This window comes from Chelonoidis abingdonii, chromosome 2 (genome assembly GCF_003597395.2).
Source record: "Chelonoidis abingdonii isolate Lonesome George chromosome 2, CheloAbing_2.0, whole genome shotgun sequence".
Lineage (NCBI taxonomy): Eukaryota > Metazoa > Chordata > Testudines > Testudinidae > Chelonoidis > Chelonoidis abingdonii.
In genome coordinates, this window is record NC_133770.1 from 122147876 (window position 1) to 122166783 (window position 18908).

Sequence of the window (18908 nt, forward strand, 5' to 3'; positions counted from 1 at the left end):
TTAACCATGTTTTGTGTTGAAACTACAAAATTTACCCAAAAGTTACCTGAAATTCTATTATGGATCATATTAACAATTTTTGGGGCTGTCGATTTAATAGCAGTTAACTCATGTGATTAATTTTTTTAATCACTATTTTTTTTAGTTAATCACGATTAATCACAGTTTTAATAGCACTGTTAAACAATAGAATACCAATTCAAATTTATTAAATATTTTTGGATGTTATTTTACATTTTCAGATATCTTGATTTCAATTACAAACACAATACAAAGTGTACACCGCTTACGCTATATTATTATTTTTGATTACAACTATTTGCACTGTCAAAATGATAAACAAAAAGAAATAGTATTTTTCAATTCACCACCTCATACAAGTACTGTAGTGCAATCTCTTTATCGTGAAAGTTAAACTTACAAATGTAGATTTTTATTATTACATAACTGCACTCAAAAACAAAACTGTAAATCTTTAGAGCCTACAAGTCCACTCAGTCCTACTTCTCGTTCAGCCAATTACTAAGACAAACAAGTTTGTTTACATTTACAGGAGATAATGCTGCCTGCTTCTTATTTAGAATGTCACCAAAGATTTGACATAATGCAAAGAAAGTACCAATGTGAGATTTCTAAAGATAGCTACAGCACTCGCCCCAAGAATCTGAACTATCTTCCAAAATCTGAGAGGGACGAGGTGTGGCACATGCTTTCAGAAGTCTTAAAAGAGCAACACTCTGATGCGGAAGCTACAGAACCCAAATCACCAAAAGAGAAAATCAACCTTTGCTGGTGGCATCTGATTCAGATGATGGAAAATGAACATGCGTTGGGATCCACATTACTTTGGATTTTTATTGAGCAGAACCTGTCATCAGCATGGATGCATGTCCTCTGGAATGATGTTGAAGCATGAAGGGACATATGAATCTCTAGCGCATCTGGCACGTAAATATCTTGTGATGCCAGCTACAACAGTGCCATGTGAATGCCTGTACTCACTTTCAGGTGACATTGTGAACAAGAAGCAGGCAGCATTATCTCCTGCAAATGTAAACAAACTTGTTTGAGCAATTGGCCGAACAAGAAATAGGACTGACTGGACTTGTAGGCTCTAAAGTTTTACATTGTTTTATTTTTGAATGCAGTTATTTTTCTGTACATAATTCTCCATTTGTAAGTTCAACTTTCATGATACTATGGTACTTGTATTAGGTGAATTGAAAAATACTATTTCTTGTGTTTTTTACAGTGCAAATATTTGTAATAAATAAATATAAAGTGAGCACTGTACACTTTGTATTGTGTTGTAATTGAAATCAGTATATTTGAACATGTAGAAAACATCCAAAAATATTTAATTGAATGGTATTCTATTATTAACAGTGTGATTAATTTTCCATCATAAATGTGTTATGAGACTCTTTCTGATAAGATGATTTTAATGTAAATCTTTGTGTTTAAAATTAAGAGAGTGCTGCAGTTCCCAGTGAAATGGTCTATAACTGTACATAACCACAGCTGGGTGTGAATTTGTAAAAATGTGCATGTTTGTTTTTTAAAGGGCGCTCTCAAGAAGGAAAAGTTTGCCATCCAGCAAGACCTTCAAAGCATAAGCTTTCTGATGTGCATGTGATCTCAGGTAAGAGTACGGCCTTAGTGAAGGTTTGGAAGCATTTCTGGAATGTAAAATGTTATAGTTAGTTTTAGATGGCTTGAATATGAAAGGAAAATGAGGGAAACAAAACTATAGTAATAATGATAAAAACCAAAAAATGAGGTAACCAAGTGAACATCCGGTCTAAGATATCATTGTGCCTAGACAGCGAGCACCCTGAGAGCGGAGGTTCTGTGTTCTGTCACTACTTTTGGACTTCTATTATTTTTTAATTTTTCTTTGATATTAACTTGTTTGTTTAACAAGATACGTGCAAAGAAATTTGAGTAGGAAAAACCCTATTACATGATGGCAGTTTAAGGGGAAGAGAGATGTGTAAACTCACCTGTGTGCACGTGTATATATATTTGTGCACATTTAATTTATCAGCACAGTATCTGGTGGCCATGTGGAAGCAGAGATACCACATTTCTACACACATTGGGAATTTGTGAACAAAAATTAGACAAGTACAATTGCATACATGTGCTCGTGGACACAGATATCCACATTTGACCATACTGCCCAGACACACTCTGGCTTGCTGGTTAGACCTTTTTTATGATGTCATATCTGTGAACCAACTCCCAGTGACGCTAGGCTGATACCTTCCTGCGGAAAAACTTTTTTAAAATCCCTGTTGCTGTGATGTTATATAGTTGAGAGGCAGCGTTAGTGGGGAGGGGGAGAGACAGTTACACAGGTGGTGAAGATGAAAGAATTTTTCTTCTTCCTGATTCTTTTTTCTTTCTACTACTGAGTCCCACTTTAGCAGCAAGTAGGTTATTGGTGAATTCCTTTGGCGCTACAAGGCAGCCCTCTGCCTTCAGCCTTCTTGCCGCACAGCATAGCCGGTGTTACCAAGAACTGATTACTCCACACCCTTGCTGGGGATACTGGCCGCTTGTCCCTTTTCAAGTATGCCACATTTGTACACTAGCCTTTAACAGCTAGAAGCCATACACTCTGCACACTCACGTTATGTTTAGATGTAGTTTCCTGATGATGTTCGGGAACAATTGATGGACTGGGAGGTGGAGGGGTGGATTTTTATTGTTACTCTTCATTTTTAATTACTGTGGCCCAGTTTCCATTCCTGCTCCCCAAGATACCATGCAAACACACACTCTGCCTTTCCCACCACTGCTCTATGCTGAAAAGTGCTGTGTAAAAATTTAATCTCCTTCCTCTCTGCTAGGTGCTAGATGGTGGCTTCCCCAAGTTATTTACCATTTAGGTAGATGAAACAGGTTTAATCTGGGGATCACAGAGCCCACAATGCCCCTCTTAGAATCATTCTGCGGAGTCTAACTGTTAATCTTCCTTAAACCCCTTTCATGTCAGCCTTCTGCATTTGGGAGGAGCCTTGCTACCTACAGCCCTCAAGGCAGCAGGGCAGGGTGAGGGATGAAGGGGAAAGGAGCCAGGTCCAGTCCCTTTCTAATGGGCATCCTGGTACATGGGGAAAGGGCTAGTGCCCTCTCACCACTTTCCACTACAAACACTACGGTGGGAGCTATTCAGCCTTTCCAGTTTAGTTCTCATAAGTAGCCATTAGCCCAGATCTGCTGCTGAAAGGCATCCGGGACTCAGGGAGAACAAGAGAGTGTTAAGGGACCCTGCTCATTAAAGGAAGAATTATACCCTGACATTTTCTCATATACTCAGCAGGGCAAAGGGTATTGGCATTTTTTCTCTCTGTAATACTATTTTCCTAATTTCAGGAGTTACCAAGACTCCTGAAAAACAGTGTTTCAACAGTTTATTAAATGAAACTGAAAATTATGCTCCAGTAGCAATACACTAACCCAAGCTGGGCAGTTGATGGCTGTGGTGGCAGGTGTGCACCAGCTGCTACGCACACTGTCTGTTTTAATGCTAGATTAGGCCAGGCCCCTGGCAGCATAGGGTTGTTCTCTGCAGTACTTAACCTCTCCCATAGAAGTCGGCCTAGCACTGGGTAAATTCCTATTCCTGTTCATTCAGTCCTTGGCCTTCCTGCTAGAACTGCCCATTGGATGTGGACACATTGGCCACATGAATTGAACTAAGATCAAGGGACCTGTTCTATTCCTGGCTCTGCCACAGGCCTCCTGAGTGAATTTGGGCAAGTCACTTCAACTGTGTGCCTCAGTTTACCCATTGTAAAATGGGAACAATGACATCGACCTCCTTTGTAAAGCACCACATAAAAGCCAGGTGTTATTAGGTAAGAGTTACAGTCGTAGGTCTCACTGCTACCAGAAGCCAGGCCGACATTTCTGGGTGTTGCTAATTAAGTCTTATCTCTAGTCTCGGCGTGTAACACTGTGTGCAGGTCTGGTTTCCAGGGTTGAGCAAGGATTTAGATGAAGTAGAGCTAAATGCAGAGAACTGCAACAACATGCCATCATGAGTGGAAGGTAAGACATGAGGCCAGAGAAAAGGGAGCTAACCTATTTACCAGAAAAGAGGGAGATGCTGACACAGTTTGTAATTAGCTTCAAGATTGCAAAAGCAAGGAGTTTCTTACGAGATGGCAGGTCAGGGAGCAATGGCTGAGGAAGAACAAGATGTGAATAGAATTTGGGAACAAATTCTCAACAAGCTCAATCAGCAAACAGTGGACCAGACTAAGAGGACAGGTGTTAAAGCACTAGTCTGCAGTTATTCAGCAACTGCTTAGACCAGTGGTAGCAGGGGTGATGCAATCACTAGTTTTGCAAAATCGGAGGGTCAGTTTGAATGGCCAGAGTGGTCCCCTCTAGTCATACCAGCTGTGGCTCAAAAAGCAGACCATGCGTACCTAACAAGCTGTCTCCTTGATTTAAAATATTTGGTGTTAGGACAATAATGAAAGAAAACTAAAAATGTTCCTAGGCTCTTTTCTCGGTGCTCTCCGACTCGTTTAGCGCTCTCTCAAGTCCCAGGGAAGTCTTAAAGCAGCGCTGCCCTTGGAGTTACATTATAATGGTAGATACATTTCTGTCTCACACGAGACAAACATGCTCTTTCTTGCGCTATTTAAGAGAACCTCTGGTCATTCTCATATAGCCTAGAAAGCTACTAGGCAAGTGTTTAATCTGCCACTTTTGCATACTGAGTCATGGAACAGCTGAAGATAGATGTTAAATAGTGTTTTGCTTAGTTCTTTGGCTTTAGGGGCAACAAATCTCTCTGCACTTGTCTTTTATGAACTAGAAAGGCTTTTTTTTGCAGCTTTGAGTTGACTTTACCTTTCATAACTTGGCGATAAGTAGGATAGTGATAGGAACTTTGCCCAGGGCCTGTAGAACAATACCTACTTTCATTCACCTAATAGGAGCTTAGGGAACTTTAGCCCTGACTTAAAGACAATAACATGTTTTCCATCTGACGCCCTTTGTGCATGACATTAAGTTTGTTGGAAAAGTTCAGAGCTGTCAGTGGCTAATGCCAGAAACAGTATTTTTGATGTAGTTGTCTAGCGTAGGTCAAAATGGACTCACATTTGATTCATCACTCTGAGACGGGTACAGCTGGGAAGGAGAAGAATATTGGCACTTACAAACATTCTTGTGCCTTGTGAAAAAGTGTACGGTGACAAATCTGCCAACTGGGGACTGGCCCCAAACTAGTTTAACATTCTCACTGGTGTACGCAGGCTGAAAATTTTGGGATGGGGACAAAAAAAAATTGGTATTGATAGGAGGCAGCTTACGCCCCAGGTGTGGTACAACAGCCAAGCCCTGGAAGGAAGCACAGCCACTGCTCAAGAAGAGAGGGGGGAGGAACATGGCAAAGGATAAAAACTGAACCTGCTGGATGTTTTGAAAAATCTATTTTAGCCCATGAGGAAGGGGAGAGAGAGCAGAGTTCCTCTGCCAGCCCAGACCATGTTTGACAAATAATCCAACCAAGAAGTATTTCTTTAAAAGAACTGATTGTAAATGGCTGTCTTTTTCTCACAATCTTGTGCACTTTTATTCTTTATACTGTCTTGTGGCAGGGAAGTTATTTACACAATGGATCATGAACTAGGTTAAAAAAAACCACACCAGTGTTTGTCAGATATACAATATTTTGTACCTATGATAGAAAACCTAGTGGGAGTTTGGAATTCCCTACTTCAGAAGCAGGTTTTGCTGGTGTCAAGCTGGATTCTGCTCTCGTAATTCAAAGCTGAGCAAGTCTAGAACAGTCCTGTGCACGCTATGAGAGGTTCTTGTTTTGTTTTCAAATGAAAGGTTTGTAAATCGTCAAGCTCCCACAAACAATACAAAACAAGATATCTTGCTGTTTCCTGGGCAATTTCAACAAACCAGTTGTTCAGTTGCCAGTGATACGCCTGTCACCTGTAAACGTTTCAATAATTAGCTAGAGCAAAGTAGGTGCCTAAGTCATTTAAGTACTTCTGAACATTCTATTTACATAAAGTGCAGTAATGAATGTGCCTGCCTCCCAGGCTTGCGATAGAGCGAAATAGAACCATGGACTCAGGCTGAGTTGTCAGAAAGGGGTTTGTTTCTGGCAAGCTGATGAAACTTTGGACATTTCTGTTAAATGGCCTCATTTACACAATGAAGTCGTCATAGTTTATGTAGATTTGAACACTAGGATCCACAGCTGACTGCAGCTTTTCTTTTTTTAAAAAAAAATCAATATTACCCCATAGAACTAACAACATTTTTTGTTTTTACAGTAAGCAACCTGCAGTATGTTCACCTGCTGGAGAATGAAGGAAAACTGAAGCAGTTTTCATACAACATGAGACCAACCACTGCTGCAAAGTCAAAAACCAAAAGACCTGAGCATTAAGCAAAGCTGAGTAGCAGTAATAGGGAACCTGAAAACAACTTAAAGACTACTCCCCAGTTCTACAGGGATGTATGAAATCTTTCTTGTAATTGAAAAAAGTATACAAAATATTAAGCTAAGAAAGGTATTTTCTGTTATTGTATTATCTCAGTGCTGTATGCCAAACCAGACTCCCAGGGAGTTGAACTCATTTCGTGTATGAATGAAATGAGAATTAAAGAGTAATTTATTTGCTGGCATTACAGAATTTCAACTTTCATCAAGTTGAGAGAGAAATTCTGTAAATTGCTAATTCCAGCCTATCAAAATTATCCATAAATATGTTTTGAGTGTGTTAATTACAGCCCTATGTTCAGTCACATATGGGGTATAAAAAAAAACTTACTTAATACTGCGCCTGCTCATTATATAGCCTTCTCCAGCCCTATCAAAGCACTTTTGATTTATGAAAGCTAAAATAAAACTTCCTGGGAGAATAATATAAGTACATCGTTTTCTCTAGGTAAAAAGCATAAAACAAGGGCTAGTTCTACACTTAGATTAAAAATTTGGGCTTCTAATCTAGAGGGAATTTCAGCTCCCTATCTCCCCTCCTATCACTCAGTTAATATCCAGATCTATGAAACAGCCAGTTTCTCAATACAATCCACATATTTATTCTTAAATTTAAAAGCGGGGGGATGTGAACTAATATGGCTCCCACCCTTTCAAGAGATGATGCCACACTCCGCTATCAAGTGAATATTCCTAGTATTGCTGTATATTAAAATTTGTTCATTTCCATCCCATAGCATACCCCCTCGGGAATATCCTAATCAATTTCTCTCCATCCTTTATGTTCATGATCTTTCAGATCGCTGTCCTTCGTCAATTTCATTTTGGCTGAAATTGTCAATTTTTTATTTTAGTCAAAAAATGATGCAAGTTTTTGTTTCGATAGTTCCAAGGCAAAGTTTCTCAGAACTTGTCATCCCACAAAAATTTGATTTTACTTTTTGGGATGAAAGCAAATGCTGAAGTATTGGAATTTCCTGTGGAACTAAAATCATTTTTTCCAAACTGCTCTAATCACACGGTAGATGTGCGGAGCCAGTTATATTAAAGGGTTAACTATTTTAGAAAATCTTTGTCAGTGTCTCATTTTACCCCAAATTCAGAGTACCAAAAGCTTTGCAGTTACCTGTAATAAGTATCCGAAAATATAGCCTCCACTAGGAAGGAGTGCATCTGCTCAACAGCAACCTGTGTGCTGTGCTTCTTCACTAACAGGGAACATTGTGTTAGATAGAAATTGTGACTCAAAGAAAGGACCATGTTAATTGTTAAGTTTCTAGAGTGAAAGGCTGGCCCTATAGAAGTCAGTGGGGCCAGGATTTCACCACTTCACCCTCTCCCCTCAAAACAAAGTAAATTTCTTTGTTAGTGAAATTGTCACTATATATCGACACACACATCATGGGGCCTTCTCCCACTGATGTCAGCTGGAGTTTTGCCATTGACTTCACAAGTGAAACTGAAAGGCAGACAAGGGGATCACTTTGGTGCACATGTAAGAAGAAAAAAATTATATAACATGTTCCTTTTTTAAACTTTTGTCCTAAGCATGTTGAATATTATTTTGACTTTATTAAATATAAAAAATAGAAACGTAGTAAAGAATAAATATCCAAAATACTGTTATTCCACCTTAAAAAGCATGGAGTAGTATTTTTGCATTATATATTACACAATGAAATCATTTCAATGTTGTTATAAATAATGGAAAATGACTGGAGTCAATACCAGAATCCAATAAAGAAAGGAGATGCTCTCCACATCACAAGGACAGCATTTAATATTTTCACTTCCTCAGCGTATCCTCTCCTGCAGTCAGTTTTTACCAACCTACTTTCACTGCAATGTTACATTACTTTGGTCTTGAAGCAAGAAAGTAGTACAAACAGATTTTATGAAAAAAAATTTATTTAAAGTTCCATTTAAAATTTTTTTGTAACAAACATTGGCCCAACATTTTCCTTTCAGAATTAAATGGAAGTAAACACTTCAAAGCAGATGTACAATGTTCATTTCTTCAATATTCTGTGCTAATAGCACCGGGTCCCTGTGGATGTGTGGCAAGATATATGTTGAAACAGTAATGGAGGTCTGTTAGCCACTGCTCTTGGACTTCACCACTCTTCAATGTCTGGAGGCAAAAAGGAAACAGGTTGGAAAAAACCCCACATGTGACCCAATAAACTAACAGTACTACTCAGGAAGCTTCAGTTAACCAGACATTCTATTGCAAACAAGAAATCAAATACAGAGAATCCTTGTTCACTTACACACCATGTAATTATTGAGAAAAGGAGAAGCCATCATTTGGAGTTCAAGAAACATTAGCAGAGAGACAGCGCTCTAGTGAAATGATCATATTAAGACTTCATTACTTTTTACAAAATCAGCTACAGATCATTTATATGATACTATGAAGGGTGTGTGACTAAGTGTGGTTCACTTGCTATTTCAGAGTGTACCATGATGCAGTCTCTATGCTATTTTAATCATGTTTGTTTGCTTAGTTCCAATTCTGCAATTTACAATGCATTTCCAAATCATTAATGGAAATGATTGAGGCTCTACTACAGCAAGAAGAATCACTGGCCATGTCTACAGTCAGGAGTTTTATAAAAACATTCTCACCAGGGCTACCACTGAATGAACCACTGAGCACTCTAGGGTAGACAACACTCCAGCATGCTAATTATGCCAACAAGGAGTGTAACACCACAGCCACTGGCCGAGCAGGTTTAAATACCATGGTGTTAAACACCAGAAGCCGTCTGTCATCGTCTCTTCACAGAATATGGCAGAGGCTCTTTCAGGGCACATAGACACTTAGGCTGGTGTGTAAAGTAACACTGCATCCCCACTAGCATAGTTATACGTAGCAGTGTGGATGGTGAGACATGGTACAGGTGAGTAGAGCAGAGTGCTGCTTGGCTCAGTATGTGCCCAAGCAGCCTCTCCCATATCTCAGGGAAGGGTCTAGCAGTGGGGAAGCAGTGGGCAAAGGCTCCGGCAGCTCCCTGGAGCTGTTAGAGCCTTTTCTGCTCCTGGAGCCTTTCACTGCTGGGTGTAGCTACACGCTGCAGCGACAAGTACACAACCTGCCTTTCACTGTGGTGTTTAGCTACACATGTAGTATCTGTACTCTCCACACCGCCCTAAGTGCAGCTATAGCCTTACTGGCTCCTGTGGACATGACAGGCCTGGGGGAATGCACAGGCTGTGGCTTTTCAAGGAGCCACCTAGTGAAGTCTAAAAAAGCCACATTTGCCCTCCTGCTTTAAAGCTAAAGGACATCCTAACCCACTCCATCAAAACAAGTAACTTATTTGAGACACCTGCTTTTCAGATCGACAGTGCCAAAACAAGTACAGTAACACTGCTGAGAAATCCTGCCTGCAGCCCACTCAGCAAACAGAAGCAGTAAGTGCTGCACCTGTTATAACAGTCATGTTTTGGGGTTACACAATGTTCCCCAGTTAGACAGCAGGAAGCCTGACACCACATGAACTGCCTATCTTTCAAGATTAGGTCTCACTGATTCGTGCTGGGTCTCTGTTCTTTCTCCCCACCCAGGTAGTGAAGTGTGGCTGTACATATTTTAGGAAAGTTTGTTCCAATCTGATGCTGTTCTATAACTCAGTGACAAACTATCAGGTTCCTCATTTTTCACAAATGTTTTCTGTTTTAGTGTAAACTCATGGGTTGACCCTAGTTTGTCTCCCTCACTGAAGTCCCTTCTACATCAAGTTGTTGTCTGTAACAAAAATAACCAACCTCAGATGCATTTTGCCACTGAATAGATTCTGGTGTCCAGGGCCCCTTGACCTGGCTACTGTTCCCCATGGCTACAAGTTTAGAGGTTGGTCTTCCTTGTCAGTGAGAGCCTAAGCAGAGAAATCTGCACAGCAGCAATGGAATGGCTTTCCTGACACCGACTGATAGTGGCACACTGCACGCTTTTGGTATTCCCAGAGAATGCCTCATGACATAGCAGCCAGTGAGGATCATCACTGATAAGTAGCACATATTCACACAGGTAGCCCCCCCTATTCTGTGGGCTGCCCTGTCAAGGCATACAGAAGGCAGCTATGGACTAAAATTTGGACTCCATGAGCCACATTCTGGGCAGCTTTTTTTGTACGTGATTTGAATGAGTGTTGTGTGCAACTTAGGGTTGTTGAGGTTTATTCTCACTGCTAGAATAAGATATTCTTAAAGTCTTCTGGAAAAAAAAATAGTTTCATACCATAATATCCTTGACAATCTGTTGCACAAGAAGTTCACTTGTCACCATGTGACTCCTGAGCTGTCCATGCTGCATTAGCAAACGCAACAACTGACCAATGACAGGCAGTTCTTCCCGACAGGCCCTGCTCACTTGAAGACTCTGCAGCATCAACCTAAACACTCGTGGCACGAGAGCTAGCACTGAAATACACGATCCCCATAATGTGTCCCTGGGAAGAGGAAATAACAAGCAATTAACAGACTTGGCAATTTCTCAAGTGCAGAATAGAAGTGTGTTGAAAGTGTGCTCCCAGACTGTACCCTTATCTGCACAAGTCAAGGTGTCCATAAAGTTAAGATGGACAGATTTGATAGTCTGTTTTCAACTATACACACATGACAATTCATGGGGATGCAGTGAATCCACATGAGAGAGTATTAGAGAAATACAACAATATTCCACAAGGGTCACACAGCAAGTAAAGGAGAATAAAATTTACATCCACTTCCGGACTTTACTGATATTGAGGAAGCCTTTGTGTTAACCGATGGTGGTAATTAGACCCCTTCTCCAACCAAGCAGAGATAAAGACAGTAACTTTTACTGTGTGTGTTTAAAAGGCACAAGCAACAAGCAGGGAGAGGGACATGAGGTGTTCATCAACCATAAAATAATAACTACCATATATACTCGTTCATAAGCCGAATTGTTTTAGTAAAAAAGGGAAGCACCAGAGAAGGGGGTCGGTTTATGAACAGGTATGGAGAGGGAGAGGTGGGGCACAGCCCCTCCCCGCCAACAGAGAGCGCAAGGAGAGGCAGCACATCCAGCAGACAGAAGGGAAGAGGCAAGGCCAGAGTCTCTCCGCTTCTGGCCTCGCTGCTCTCCCATCAGCCTCTGAAACAGCTGCAGCTTCGGGGCTGGCAGGCTGCAGCCGTGTCACTCGGCCCCGCTCCCCAGAGCAGGCTGTGGCAGTGCCACCCGGGCACCGGAGCCCACTGTGGCCGTGCCACCCGGCTCAGCCCACTGGAACATGCTGCGGCCGCGCTGCCCAGCCTGCCGGAGCAGCTCCAGTCAAGCCAGAGACATCCTCCCCTGGCCCTCCCCAGATAAGGTGGGAAGGGATAGGATGGGGAGAGTGTGGGGGTCCCAGGCTAGGGGTGGAGACATGGGGGGGTGGTCACAGGGGTTACTCCCCTTACTCCCAGCTTCTCCTCCCTCAAAAAGTTTCCCCACCAGTAGCTGTCCCAGCCCGTCAGGGTAAGCAGCTGGCGCGCCGGAACACTTTGTTTACTTAGGTTTATCTCCGTGCCTGCGGACGCTTGAGGTAAACAAACCGTCTCAGCCAACCAGCAGCTTATTCTGATGGCCCGGGAGCCAAAGCTTGCTGACCCCTGAATTATAGGGTCAGCTTATGAATGGGTTATAAATTTTTTTCCATTTTTACTTATCCATCTTGGGGGGGGCAGGGAGGGAGGTCGGCTTATAAATGAACCCGCTTATGATCGAGTATACACGGTAGGTCCTACATAGTTTTTAATGTAAATTCTAAAACTAAAAACTAGTGCTGTCAAGCAATTTAAAAAATTAATCACGATTAATTATGCTGTTAAACAATAGAATACCATTATTTTTAATATTTAGGATGTTTACTACATTTTCAAATATATTAATTTCAATCACAACAGAATACAAAGTGTACAGTACTCACTTTATATTTTTGATTACAAATATTTGGTCTGTAAAAATCAAATTATTTTTCAATTCACCTCATACAAGTACTGTAGTGCGATCTCTTTATCATGAAAAGTGAATTTACAAATGTAGAATTATGTACAAAAAAATAACTGCATTCAAAGATAAGACAATCTACAAGTCCAAACAGTCCTACTTCTTGGTCAGCTAATCACTCAGACAAAAGGTTGGTTACAATTTGTACGAGATAATGCTACCCGCTTCTTGTGTACAATGTCACCTGAAAGTGAGAACAGGCGTTCACATGGCACTGTTGTAGCCAGCATTGCAAGATATTTACGTGCCAGATGCACTAAAGATTCATACGTCCCTTCATGCTTCAACCACCATTCCAGAGGACATGCATCCATGCTGATGATGGGTTCTGACTGATAAAAATCCAAAAGCAGTGTGAACCAATGCATGTTCATTTTCATCATCTGAGTCAGATGCCACCAGCAGAAGGTTAATTTTCTTTTTTGGTGGTTTGAGTTCTGTAGTTTCTGTATCAGAGCATTGCTCTTTTAAGACTTCTGAAAGCATGCTCCACACCTCGTCCTTCTCAGATTTTGGAAGGCACTTCAGATTCTTAAACCTTGGTTCGAGTGCTGCAGCTATTTTTAGAAATCTCACATAGGTACTTTCTTTGTGTTTTGTCAAATCTGCAGCAAAAGTGTTCTTAAAACAAACAACATGTGCTGGGTCATCATCTGGCTGCTGTAACATGAAATTTATGCAGAAGGTGGGTGAAACAGAGCAGGAGACATACAGTTCTCGCCCCAAAGAGTACAGTCACAAATTTAATTGACTCTTTTTTTTTTTTTAAACGAGCATCATCAGCATGGAAGCTGTCCTCTGGAATGGCGGTCAAAGCATGGAAGGGGCATATGAATGTTTAGCATATCTGGTATGTAAATATCTTGCAATGCCAGCTATAAAAGTGCCATGTGAACAGCTGTTCTCACTTTCAGGTGACATTGTAAATAAGAAGCAGGCAGAAGTATCTACTGCAAATTGTAACCAACCTTGTTTGTTTGAGTGATTGGCTGACCAAGAAGTAGGACTGAATGGACTTGTAGGCTCTAAAGTTTTACACTGTTTTTTTTTTGACTGCAGTTATATAACCAAAAAAAAATCTGTATTTATGTTACACTTTCACAATGAAGAGATTGCACGTCAGTTCTTGCATGAGGTGAACTGAAAAATACTATTCCTTTTGTTTATCATTATTACAGTGCATATATTTGTAATAAAAAATAATAATATAAAGTGAGCACTGTGTACTTTGTATTCTATGTTGTAATTGAAATCAATATTGAAAATGTAACAAAAATCCAAAAATATTTAATAAATTTCAATTGGTATTCTATTGTTATAAGTTGCGATTAATCACAATTAATTTTTGGAGTTAATCACGTGAGTTAATTGTGATTAATGGACAGCCCAACTAAAAATGATTTGATATGAAAACAATTGTTCTCTTTATTGTACAGCAGTTAACATCACATCCACCACAATCTCTCCATTACTGAGAGCACAGCTATAGTCCCTGAAATCCAACCACCTGCAGATAGTGATCAAACCAGCAGTCAAAGGGGGTGCTATAATAGTCCTCAACCGTGATGACTACATTAACAATGCCAGTCGTCAACTCTCCAACACCACCTACTGCAAAGAACTCAGTGAAGAGCCCGCACCACAATTCAGCCAGGAATTTAAAGACATCATCAAATCCTTCTCCAAACAACTCCAACAGAAATGCTACAACCTCACCCCCACCCCCACAAAACCACCCCAAAGACCTTCTACATGCTTACCTAGATACACAATCAAGGGAACCCAGGCAGACCCATATCTGGCCATGGCACTCTTACTAAAGGAATATCAGAACTCATAGAAACCATGCTCAAAACAATTCACCACACAAAGGGCCAGTTTCCTGCAGGACACAACTGCCTTTCTCCAGAAACTCTGCAATACTAACATCTTTTCTCAGAATACCACCCTTGCCATGATGGATATCACCAACATCCCTCACAATGAGAGCATCGCTGCCTGCCCTAGATAGCTACACGACAATGGACAGCCCTCAGATATCCACCCCAAACAGATAGTCAACCTCATCCATTACAACTTGTCTCTTTTACCAATAGAAGATGAGGTACTATCTATCTTGTTTCTTTAAAAAAATACATTCCATCTACAATGATAAATATACTTGTGTGGTTTAAATCTATCTAGCCTTTTTTAGTCTAACTGATTTCCAAATTCTATAAAATCACATTTGAGAAGCTTTGCTAAAGCTCAATATTCTAGATAGTTAAGCATATAGACTAATTAAAAGCACTAGTGTCTTAGAACAATGACTTTCTAAATCCAAGAATTTTAAGTGTCACTTTCACTGTTCCTAATGAACCAAAGGCTAAATCCAAAGATTAAGGTATAAATGCCAACCTTTCCAGAGCCAAGATATAACATTGTTTTCTGGAATAACCTACAACAACTATAATAAGCAAAAGCTTTGAAATAACTTTTTATAATTCCAGTTAACCGTACATATGGTGGGGTTTTCCTAAATCCAACAATTATTTCAGAATAAGCATGAATAGGGGCTAAAGCACAAAGTGAAACAAGTCACAAGTATTCAAACATAGATGTTAAATTAAAGAAATTCTCTGTCATTTACAACAAGCATTACCTCTTCCGCACATGTTCTGCATCCTCTTTGTCTAACGTTAACAGGAAGTAAAGAAGACTATAACAGCAAGAGGCTAGAAACTTGTGTAGATTTTCACTAAGGATGCAAGCTTGATCCAGGAGCTTACTCATGGCACACAAAACAGATCCAGCTGTGCTATCAGGTATTACAGCCAGTCCAACCTAGGAGACAAAACAAGTTCATTATCTCTGATAGAAACAGTCTTTTATTGGCATACAAACACTAGAGTGGAACATTTCTCTTCCAGAATATCACAAAAAAATCACTTACCTTCCTATTCAAATTAATACATTCAACAACTTTTTTTAATTGCCCTCATTTTTCCTTGGGAAGCAACTCCCATGTTAAACTGAAGGCAAAGTATTACCATAAATCTAAATATCCAGCAATAATAAATAAAATATGCCATATAGCAATGCCACGTTTATTACATTTAGTTAAACATTTATTCCAGCTCAAAATAAGGATTTAAAGCAAAGATGATCAGAAAAACAAAAGCAATGGCCAACTGATGTTGCTTTTCTTGGCTGGCGGTGGAAGAGTTCTCCGTGTTTCACGAGAAGCTCTATTTTTCTCCCACTTGAAATTTCCCAGTTCAACAGCTCTGCATCACAGCCACCACTTCTCCCATCAAGGACTAGACAAGACTCACTAGGCCACACACACACACAAACCCTTTTTGCAGTGTTCCCAGCCTACAAAGTGAAATAACAGGATCCAACATCAAACTGAAGAGCACTAATCTGGGGTACAGGTCTGGATCCATAATGCTTTGAGAAATTTTCATTTGAGATGAACAGTAAAGAGCAGACACAAATTTCCTTCACTACACATCTCTGTATAGCCAAACAGGAACTTAATGTTCATTTATCAGTAATCAGTCATTTTCATAAAATCTTCTAATGTCCTATAACCATTGGGAACATGAAGAGATGGTAAGCAGGTAGCCCAAAGAACAGGGAAGGAAAACCCACACGGTACAGCACTCATCTCAAACATAACTAAAAAGGAAACGAAGCTTTGAGCCTTGCTCCAAAGGAGAGCACAGGCACATGCAGGAAGAGCAGTGTAGACAGAACAGGCTGTGTGCCTTTCTTCCTTTCCAGACTATATCATGGGACAGAGAGCGACTCTCCCACCACTAGCAACTTTAACCAAGGGTCACAGGAAGAGGGTGACCCCTTTGGTTGGTCTTTTTAAAAAAGTAAGGGATCTAGTGGATTAACAATGGGACTACTCACCTGCTTAAAATTAAGCATGTACTTAAGTGCTTTACTGCATTGGGCCCTGAGTAAAATTAAAATTGATGAAGAATATTGTAGTGAACCCATAGCTTCTTTAACTAATCATTCCCACACTGTAATACTGCGAGTATATCATCCTGAAGATAAGCAAGGATTTGCATAGGCAGAGCAGATAAACAGACGTCTGAAAACCACAATTTTCCAATCTTTTTTTCATAGAGGTGGTCAATTAAAAAGATTGAGTTCTGAAATGCCATTCTGGTGCTAGAATCTTTGTTCTACTGTACTTGGCCATTTAAAAAATCCTTGATAAGATTCACACACTGGTCATCAATACTAATGAAGCATTGTTTATCTGAATATAAACCAGTTTTACACTAGCCAAGCTTGCAACAAGCAGTTCTACTTTTAAAGCACCCAGCTGACAATTCACTTAAGCAGTGGGATGTTTGTATTTCCAGTTTTGAATACAGATAAAAATTTTTAGTCCATCCCGCTTTGTTAATAATTTTACTATGGAAATACAGAGTATAAAGGAGGATAAACGTTCTTGTTGGAACATTACGGGATTAAATGATTGCACCTTTCCGAGCAAAGAATTACATGCATTAAAACAAGCTAAAACAAAAGTGGCATTAATTCACAAATCCTGTTTTAAATAAGAAGATTTTGATAAAACACAGAGAGATGGGGTGGTTTGTTTACATAGCTCAGCAGGAAAGAGACACAAAAGATGTTTTAGTTTTGGCAAACAACTTTACTTTATATTCAGTTCTCAGATCGTTGACCCACAAAGTAGATTTAAAAGGGGAATTGAATAATCTTCCCATCTACCGCATATGCCCCAAAGAACCCTCAACTGGTTTTCTCTCCGAAAAGACTAACAAAGGATCCAGTCCTGCAACACAACGGAGCATCAAGTTAAACTTCATGAACAGTGTTAACAAAGTCAATGATTAGCATAAAAATAGTAGTCACTATAACTAAAAGATAGAGATACGGTCCAAATACATTAATAGGGCTTCTGGGTGATTTTAATATAGCTAACTTCAGTATTAGAAGCAGAGAATCCTGTGGCACCTTATAGACTAACAGACGTTTTGGAGCGTGAGCTTTCGTGGGTGAATACCCACTTCGTCAGACGCAGGTAGTGGAAATTTCCAGGGGCCGGGGGGAACCCGGGCTACGGGGGGCCTACCGTTTTTCAGGGGCCTCCCCAGGGTGGCTTTTTTTTTCCATTCCCGGTGGGGCACATTCCCAAAAACCATGATCCTTGCGTTCTACAAGGCCAAGGGGGGCCACTTGAGCGTTAAAAACAACACCGCATTTTCTGGCTTTCTTAACCCCTCAGGGAACAGGGGAGGGGGGGGACCCCCAATACAACCTTACAAATTATTCTTTCCACCCCAGGGCATCTTTTCCTCTTCAAACTTTACAATACCCCCGCACCCCGGAGGTAAATTAGGGGAAAACCCAAGGAGTTTTTTTCAAAAACAGGAGGCCAGACCGGGTCGGTACCCCCAGGGAAGGGGGCCTTGTTTATCATTCCTTAAACTGAGCCAAGGACCAAGGGGACCAAAACCCAAGAAAGTAAACCCAACCAGGACTTTCCCCAACTTGGGGCCATTCAACTTACACCAACGGCGCCCCCCCAAAGGCTAAAACCCCCTTCCCCAACGGCAATCATTTTTCCAGGGAATTCTTTACAACAGAACAACCCATCCCCTGTTCCCCTGACAATGACCCACACTTTTCCACGGGATTCTGGGTGGCCGGCGAATCTTTTGCCCACAGACAACCTGCCAAACCTTCTGAAACGTATTCTTCCACCAGGCAACTGCCAACACCGTAACCATAGTACTCTGCTCAGGAACATCATGCAACAAACCTCGATTGGCCAACTTCTGGCCCAATAATTCTTTACCCGCGGGCACCATCCCTTAGGCGGGACCTAAACAGAGCCAGCCATACATCCACTGGTTTCCATTCACCTTGCCCACATCCACCAATGTAATACTACCCGCCATCATATTTTGCCAGCAATTTTGCCCCTCTTGCTATGTAACATTCGGGCCAAAAAAACTGGACAGTCATACGGGGAAATCGGTAATATGGAAACAATCAATTCAGGGAATGCAAATCTATACATAAAAACCTGTAGGGAGAAGCACTTTCAACCTCCCTGGGCCCACACTATAAGCAGGCTTCAAGTGGCGGCTCATCCCTGCAGGCAAAAAAATTCAGGGACCCAGACTTTCCAAAGAGAATGAACTGCTTGAGCCTTCAGTTCCATTTAGCGCAAAAATTTTGACACTATCGCTCTGGATCAAACAAAAGCACTGTGATGGCTTTTCCAATTTACAGGGAACCAGGTTTCTTTCCTCCCTTGGTTTTTTCACCACCATCCTACTGGCTGGAAACAGGGGCCCACCCTCCCTTGATGAAGACTATAAACCTCGTTATCTCTAGGCTGGCTTGCAGCATTATATATTTTACCTG

The 18908-nt window shown here is 40.8% G+C and overlaps 2 protein-coding genes across 13 annotated transcripts in view; one reads left to right on the forward strand and one right to left on the reverse strand.

Moving 5' to 3' along the window:
• INVS (inversin) overlaps window positions 1-8486 on the forward strand; it is a 220578-nt gene extending 212092 nt beyond the window's left edge. For all 5 annotated transcript variants that reach the window (XM_032787152.2, XM_032787150.2, XM_032787151.2 and 2 more), the window contains 2 exons: window positions 1565-1642; window positions 6318-8486. In XM_032787152.2, the coding sequence (XP_032643043.1) occupies window positions 1565-1642; window positions 6318-6433 (194 nt within the window). In that variant the 3' untranslated portion in view covers window positions 6434-8486. The remainder of the gene's footprint in view (window positions 1-1564; window positions 1643-6317) is intronic.
• Window positions 1-18908, reverse strand: part of TEX10 (testis expressed 10) — a 221172-nt gene that overhangs the window by 81601 nt on the left and 120663 nt on the right. For 6 of the 8 annotated variants that reach the window (XM_075062644.1, XM_075062643.1, XM_075062645.1 and 3 more), the window contains 3 exons: window positions 15145-15326; window positions 10731-10941; window positions 8378-8618 (listed from right to left, as the gene is read on the reverse strand). In XM_075062644.1, coding sequence (XP_074918745.1) covers window positions 8505-8618; window positions 10731-10941; window positions 15145-15326 — 507 coding nt within the window. In that variant the 3' untranslated portion in view covers window positions 8378-8504. Of the gene's footprint in view, window positions 1-8377; window positions 8619-10730; window positions 10942-15144; window positions 15327-18908 lie in introns of those variants that run through there. The other 2 variants (XM_075062650.1, XM_075062649.1) reach the window with 2 other exon arrangements.